The 7,829-nt window shown below is 46.8% G+C and overlaps 1 protein-coding gene across 2 annotated transcripts in view; it reads left to right on the plus strand.

The window, feature by feature from the left end:
• HSD11B2 (hydroxysteroid 11-beta dehydrogenase 2) overlaps window positions 1-7,808 on the plus strand; it is a 30,830-nt gene extending 23,022 nt beyond the window's left edge. The window contains exons 2-6 of one of the 2 annotated variants that reach the window (XR_009557772.1): window positions 1,825-2,037; window positions 2,595-2,780; window positions 3,054-3,191; window positions 4,004-4,426; window positions 4,470-7,808. Coding sequence is in view for 1 of the 2 variants with exons in the window: in XM_035118884.2 (XP_034974775.2) it covers window positions 1,825-2,037; window positions 2,595-2,780; window positions 3,054-3,191; window positions 4,004-4,365 (899 nt within the window). In the remaining variant the exon portion in view is untranslated. Of the gene's footprint in view, window positions 1-1,824; window positions 2,038-2,594; window positions 2,781-3,053; window positions 3,192-4,003 lie in introns of both variants that reach the window. The other variant, XM_035118884.2, reaches the window with a different exon arrangement.
• Window positions 7,809-7,829: the final 21 nt, after the last annotated feature.

The raw sequence follows: 7,829 nt of genomic DNA on the forward strand, positions 1-7,829 counted from the left end.
CAGTTCAATCCCTGGCAGAGTTTTGTGTCTCTGTGCTTGTTCTGGCATCTCCCAGCTACCTTCCTCCTCCCTGCCTTTTTTCTGATCCTATGGTTGCTCTATGTCCCCCACCACCACCACCTCACCTCTTCTGCCTCTGCTGTAGCAGAGGTCACATCTACACTATGCATTTAAAAGCACATGGTTCCCCCCCCCAATAGAATCTTGGGAACTGTAGTTTAAGGGTGCCAGGAATTGTAGCTCTGTGAAGGGTGAACTATAGTTCCCAGGACTCTTTTGGGGAACCAGGTGCTTTAAACGTATGGTGCGGTTGCAGCCTTTGAGTTTTCAGGCATCTTTATGGCTTGCTGACATAACCTTTCAGCCGTGAATTCCTGCCTCCCTCAGTGCAGATTTATAGAATTTAGTTGTGCCTTTCCAAGCATCTCAGGGCAAAGCACTGGAGCATCTTTACATTTGAACTCCTTCAAATTACAAAGAGCCTTGGAGGTCTTTCCTTTAGTGCAAAAGCACTCAAAGTACGCAGCAATGTGCTGCGAAAGCTCTGCTGAGTGGGGTCGTGACTCAGGTGCACCCATTAATCCAGTCAGTCAGTAACAAGGGCAGATTTGTCCCTTCCTCTTTCCCTGGAATCTGTCTCGGTGGCATTTTACTTTGATAACAAGAGTTTTCCTGCTCCCCCAACCAGAGCCCAGCATCCCTCACCACCACCTTTAAACACTTAGTTCATGGCAACATTAGCCATCTTGGCAATATCTGCTAGTTGGGATAAAGCAGCTCTGATCTGATCCTCCAGGGACTACAAAGTGGCTGCCAGTCCACTGCAAGCACTTTCTGTATTTGCACATTTTATTATTCATTGATAGGAGACGCCTCCGTTTCCTGTCTTTTAGGGTCACCCAGTTTATTCTTCCCTATCTGATAGCTCAGTGGAACTTGACCCCAGTATGGACCACAGTGCTAATTTTGGGAATTTTTGTTCTCCTCCAGTTTTCCATCCACCTTTCCTTGGTAATGGTGATTTTTTTTTTTTGGAATGTCAATGAGTTTCCCATGCTGTTCACCCTATGGCTTAGGGAGACTTGACACTCCGCTGCTGTCATGCCTGCTGGCAAGCCTTGCACCACTCGCATGACCACCTGCTTTTAGTTTTATACTTGCTTAATTTTTTAAGGTTTTATATTTTTAGTTGCTGTGGGCTGCTTTGGGTACCTTGAGACAGAAAGGCAACATAAAAACAAGCAGCAGCAATAAATTAATAATAATAATAATAATAGGTAAAAAGGTAAATGACCCCTGGACAGTTAGGTCCAGTCAAAGGCAAGTATGGGGTTGTGGTGCTCATCTCGCTCTTCAGGCCAAGGGAGCTGGTGTTTGTCCACAGCCAGCTTTCTGGGTCATGTGGCCAGCATGACTAAATGCTTCTGGAACACCGTGACGGGAGGCCAGAGCACATGGAAACACCGTTTACCTTCCCGCCGCACTGTTATGCTTTCGAACTGCTAGGTGGGACAGAGCAACGGAAGATCACTCCATCGTGCAGACTCGAACTGCTGACCTTCCGGCAAGCCCAAGAGGCTCAGTGGTTTAGACCACAGCGCCATCCGCTCCAATAATAATAATAATAATAATAATAATAATAATAATAATGGTGGTAGTAAAAAAAAAGTGAAGTGTGTCTGGATTGTGCCTATTTAATCTTCTTGTCTTAACAATGCTTAGAGGTAGATCATCTTTATTATTCACGTGCAGCCACTGGAGAACTGAGGCTAGGTGGTGGTCCGTTGTCCACCCTTGCCCACTCTTCCTTTTGTCATTTTCCAGGATGTGACACTGGCTTTGGAAAGGTGGCTGCTCATCACTTAGACACCCTGGGACTGACCGTCTATGCTAGCGTCCTGGATCTGAAGAGTCCTGGCGCAGAGGAGCTTCGGCAGAGCTGCTCGTCACGCCTGACCCTGCTGGAAATGGACTTGACCAAAGCTGAGGACATCCAGAGAATCTTGCAGTTCATCAAGGCTCAGACAGTGAGGACAGGTAACTTGAGAGTGTTGGCAATCTGAACAGAAACAAGGTACCGTAGGTGTAGGATTCTCAGAGTCTCTTCTTTGGGATTTGAAACAAAACTTTCTGAGTTTCAAGGCTGAAACATGAAAGCGGGTGGTAAGCATAAATCTCAGAATCAGATTAGATAGTTGAGTGAATTTCTGAAAAAATCTTCAGTTTGTAGGCTGTCTCATATTAAAATGTAACAATCAAACAAACAATCTCCACACCAGCCGTTCTAGGGTGCGGTCATATAGGGTATTTACTTGCTAGAAGCAGGTGCAAAAACATTTTGAGAAAAGATGTCGGATGGATGGGTTCTTGCTTAATCTGGAAGCAGCAAAATGCCTTTGTTTGTCCACGCACATGGAGGAAAAGCGGCCAGGGGAAGAGCAGCCATTTGCCAATTTATTTTTATATGCACCACTGTATCATAAAAAATATGTCACAGGGGTTTACAACAATATAAACCCATGCAGCAGAACTGTAAAAATGGAAAGTAAACCAATTACAAACATCAGCAAACCAGTTTCCCTCTTGGCATACAGGGCTCTGGGGCCTGGTGAACAATGCTGGCATCAACACCACCCTTGCAGATGTGGAGCTGACGCCTCTCCACGACTTCCGCAGCTGCATGGAGGTGAACTTCTTTGGCACTTTGGAGCTGACCCAGGGGCTGCTGCCTTTGCTGCGCTCCTCACAAGGAAGGATTATCACCATCAGCAGCCCGGCAGGTAAAGGGAAGGAGAAAACCTTCCATGGGATCTGGTTTCGCCCTTTGGGAGTTGGGCTGCCCTAAGAAGCTGCCTTCCCTAGGAAGTCAGGCCCATTGAGCTCAGGGCTGCCTGTATACTGACTGGCAGATACCACCGCTGGGGATTGAACTTGGGACCTTCTGCATGCAAAGCAGGTGCTCTACCGGTGAGCTACAGCCCTTCCCTACTGTTTGACCCTCCTGTAGTCAAGATGGGGGTAAAGAGTAACCCCTCCCTCCTCTCCTTCTGCAGGCAACATGCCGTTCCCCTGTTTATCTGGCTACGGGGCATCCAAAGCTGCTCTCAGCCTTGTCATGGACACTCTGCAGTATGAACTTGCACCCTGGGGGATTCAAGTGAGCGTCATCCTCCCAGGGTATTTCAAAACTGGTAAGAGAATGACTGGGACCGCTAGCAGTGCACAGGGGGGTGGGATAATGTGTCTTTTCCTTGTCCACTGCTGAGGACTTGCTCTGTTTTGCAGGTTCCAAGGAAACTGAAATCATGGGGGGGGGGCAGGCGTAGCACAGCCTGGGGCTGGGGCTTCCCTTACTCTTTATGTGTGCAGGATCCATCAGTGGGAATTTTGCACACCACAAGGAGTTGCCAGTTTATTCTCTTACAGATACATTTGCACTTGAAGGATTGGCTTTGACCCCGAGAGAGAGCTGAAGCCCTTACTGACAACCACTTTGAGATACTTGATATAATAGTAAATAGTCTATAAGCAAACTAAAATAAAAGTAAAAGAACAAATAAATGTCCCATCTGCCTTGTTGCTGTAACTTGGAGAGGCCCCTCCTGGGCATCACTTGGGGCTAACTCTCTCTCTCTCCTCTCAATGCCTGCTTCCTGATTGTTGTGTCCCATCAACTGCTCCAATCTGCTTCAATTTAACTGCTATTATTCATTTCATGCCCAAGATCCAAATGGGAGGAGCAAGGAAACATGAGGAAATGCTGCCTTGTTGCTTGGCTCACGCTGTGGCTTTGGAAATTGTTCCAAACACTGCCCTTATTTTTTCAAGTTTCACTCCAGTCATAAGGACTAGAAATATGCCTTAAGTGGAAGCTGAGATTCTGGGGAAGCCAAATTTTGCACTAGATACCAAACTTCAGGGTGAAGGAATTGTATAAGCTACCTGGGCTACACCCAGCATGAAATCTCTTACTCCCCCCTCCCAACCTGTCTGTTCCCTGCAGATGGTTCTTGTAATCATGCTTATTGGAAAGAAAGGAAGGCTCAGCTGCTGGCAGCTCTATCCCCTGACCTCCTGGAAGCCTATGGAGAAGAATACCTGGAAGACATCAACAGGCAGTTTCTTGCTTCCATGAAGTTTGCTGTGGAGGACCTCAGCTCCGTCGTGGAGAGCATCGTGGACGGCCTCCTGTCTACCAGGCCTCTGGTGAAATACTACCCAGGGAGAGGCCTGGGCCCTATGTACTTCATCCACCACTACCTGCCCCACACCGTCCGCAACCTCTTCCTCAAAGCCTTCTTCATCAACCCAAAGTTGCCCAGAGGGCGACAGCCAAAGCCTTGCAACAGCCCCCAGAAACAGTGAAGGGCAGCTTGGCAGAGAAAGCACCTGGGAAAGACTTCAGGGCCCAGAGTAGCTGCTTAAGGTGTTTCTACTGAAAATCCACCAGCTCATTTGTGTCAGTGCAGGGAGAGGGCAAGCTGCAGCCATTGCTGCCCTTTTCCTAAGTGAACATTAAAATTATAGGAAGATGGTGGGATTGGGACCCATTCGCTTCAATGAACAGAGTGCTGGAGAAGCCCTACTGAGACCAATGATTGTTGCATTTGGGGAAGGGGGGAGTTACCAGTGGCAAGTAAACCCCCCCCCCAAATTCCTGACTGGCTTTTCTCTCCCCCTTTGTGCCAAAGGAGATTGTGGCGGCTGCTAACTGATAGTGAAAGGGCTTCAGCATACCTCAGCTTTGTGATATACCTCTCCATAAACTTCAGCTGAGCCAATGCCATGTCTCCTCACTGTACTGTGTCTTCTTCACTGCAAATAGCCAAAGGCCTTTCCAGCTTCTCAGTCTGTATGTAGCACACTCCCCCCTCCTGCCCGCCCCCCCCCCGGCACAAGCATGGTAATATTCATTAACAATAGTCACCACAGAAATCATGATCAAAATCAAAGTATTATAATTAAGAATCTATACCAGCCATAACTGGTACCTATTTGAATCACTCAGTTCAATCAATCAATTTATATATATATATAAAAATTCACACCTAGTTTCTTAGCAGCTCTAGAAACAGTAGCCATTGAGTAAATAATACAAAACTGATTATCAATTAATAGCTTAATTTTATCCAAAATTAATAGCTTGTGTTTTATCTAAATACTGAGGCACCATATGTTAACAAGGTTTTACTCCCTTGGATCCACATATAGTGGGCAAAAAATAATGAGTTGTCATTTTAGATTGTTTGTTTGATTTTGGATGCAGGCAAACAAACACCCCACCCCAGTTTTCATTGATTGCATTTATTCTGCTCCACAGTCTCAGGTGTAAAGCAGATCAGTTCACACACACACACAAAGTGGTACCTCGGAAGTCAAATGGAGTCCATTCCAGAAGCCTGTTTGACTTTCAAAAAAATTGGAAACCAAGGTGTGGCTTCCGATTGGCTGCAGGAAGCTCCTGCAGCCAATTGGAAGCCGCATTGGACATTCGGGTTCCAAAGAACGTTCACAAACCAGAACACTCACTTCCAGGTTTGTGGCGTTTGGGAGCCAAAACGTTCAATTCGCAAGGCATTCATCAACCAAGGTACGACTGTATTCCAAGATTTCCAAGTCTGATTTTACTCTACAGAATTTTAGCCCTACAGAATAGTAGGGCTAATAAGTCTCTACAGAGGGCAACTTCCAGGCCCTTGGAAGGCCCAGCAGCTGCTCTCCATTGCAACCAAAGAATTTTAGGAGCTGACGATTTGTCCTAGTAACTTATATTTTAATAGCTGCTAGTTCTCATTTCCAAGAACTTTTGTCAATACCTCTATGGATTGGGTCATTTACATTTCCGGAATCTATGACCAAAAATTATAATCTTAAAGGTGAACAATTAACGCCTAGCTGCTCCATCCTAAAGAAGAACCAAATATAAGCAACGTTAAAGCACAACTTGTTTAAGGAGAGTAATTCAAGGTTGTTTGGTCTAGAGCAAGATGAACACCTTTCATTCCACCAACGCAGGAAGGAAAAAAGAGGTGGCATGCCTGTAGCAATGTCGCTTACATAAAAATAAAAATTGGGCCAGCGTGAAACCCTGTTTTACCGTGTCTATATAAGGGTTCAGGCCGAACCCCACTTACCTGAGAGTAAGCCCCATTGAATTCAGTAGGTCTTACTTATGAGTAGACGTGACTAGGATTGCCACCTTACTTGTGTCAAGATCCCATAATGGCCAGCCCTTTTGTTGTAATAATAGCTGTATGAGCCAAAGAAATATTTTGCTAATATTAGCTGTAGCCAAATTGCACCATAACCAGATCGAAGGTGAAGGTAAAACCTATGAAGGCTGAAAATAACTGCTTATTTGGACCCTTGAGATAATGGGAGGTTAAATGGTGTAATTTGTAGCCTGGAAAGGGTTCAAAGTATATAGAACAGCATGTATGTACAAAGGGGCTTCTCTACATGTGTTCAACTGAAGGGGCTTGGAGCCTCTGCTCAGCTGGGGACCATGTGAGAAGGCTGAAGGTGCCTGTGGCTGGAACTGCTTGCAGCAGCACCCAAGTATTCATCAGTAGTCCCTGGTGCCTGCTCGTTTGGAGCATCAACCTTAAATGTTTGGGGACAAGAGGGGGAATCACCTAATTTCACAAAAATGTTGCATATTTGTGCAAATGAATGCAACGCATTATAGAACGCTGCTTGTGTGGATCTTGTTAGTACCTCTCATTCCTGCAGCTGACCTCAAGGATGCTGGGAGTTTTCTTTTCTTGCTGCTGCGGCAAACCTGCTGTTCTTCCGTCCTCCAAGCCTCATCACCATGCAGGAACTAAGCCAAAAAAGGCCGCCCCAAAGGGGGCCCCTCCTTGCCTCCAGAAGAGGGCAGGGACTCCCAGGCAGATGGCCTACAAATCTTGTCACGAAGAGCAAGGTCACGATTGTCACTTGGAAATAAATTAAAATGGTTATTTCATACTTTGGTTGTGTATCTTGATGTCCTGGGGGAAAGTCAGTGAGTCGGGTCATGTCAGAGAAAGTGCTTCATTCCAGATGGTGGCATAGGCAGACAGTGCACATCCAGGCAGTGTGCAGAAAACCCTCTCTCAGCTCTGGGGGGACCTGCTGCTGGCGTCCTTACATAGGTCCTGGGGCTGCAGAGTAGTAGGGGCCTCGTGCAGCCTGGAGCCAAGTGGCCAAGCCAGATCCACTACCCCCCGGGGCTCCCTGCCCCCTGGTCACACTCAGCCTATCCTTCACACAGCTGCTATGAAACTCATCTGGATCTCCTAAGAGGAAGGCACAGGAAGAGATAAAGATGTAACAAAACAACAGTTTCATAACACACACAGGGCAGCATGAAGCCCTTCTGCATGTCCTGGCACTCCCTTCAGCCGTAGCCAGTGATGAAGAATTGGGTAATGCTACTTGCAGTCCCCAGACCTGGAGGGCTGCTTCTTCTTCATCCTCACTTTAATGTGGAGACACCACAGATAATAACACCACAGCCAGGTAGGGCCCTGCATCACCTGTATTCTGCATTTGTATGGTGGGAAGCAGGCAGAAAAGTAAAGTCAGCTGGCCCTCATGAGGTCTAGAGCAGCAGCTGCCTTGCTTCCCACCGGCAGAGGTTCTATTCTCTTGTCCACTGACCCACCAAAGAACCCCTGGGCATTGTGGGGGATTTTGCAGCATGTTTCCATGTGCCCAACCTCTGCTCCTCACAGCAATTCTGTGGATGTTTGTTTCAAGGCTTCTAATCCATCTGAAAAGTCATGGGGCAAGGAGCACAGCCACATCTCCCTGCTAGAAACTGCCAAGCATCTCAGACCCTCTCC

Source organism: Zootoca vivipara, chromosome 6 (genome assembly GCF_963506605.1).
Source record: "Zootoca vivipara chromosome 6, rZooViv1.1, whole genome shotgun sequence".
Lineage (NCBI taxonomy): Eukaryota > Metazoa > Chordata > Lepidosauria > Squamata > Lacertidae > Zootoca > Zootoca vivipara.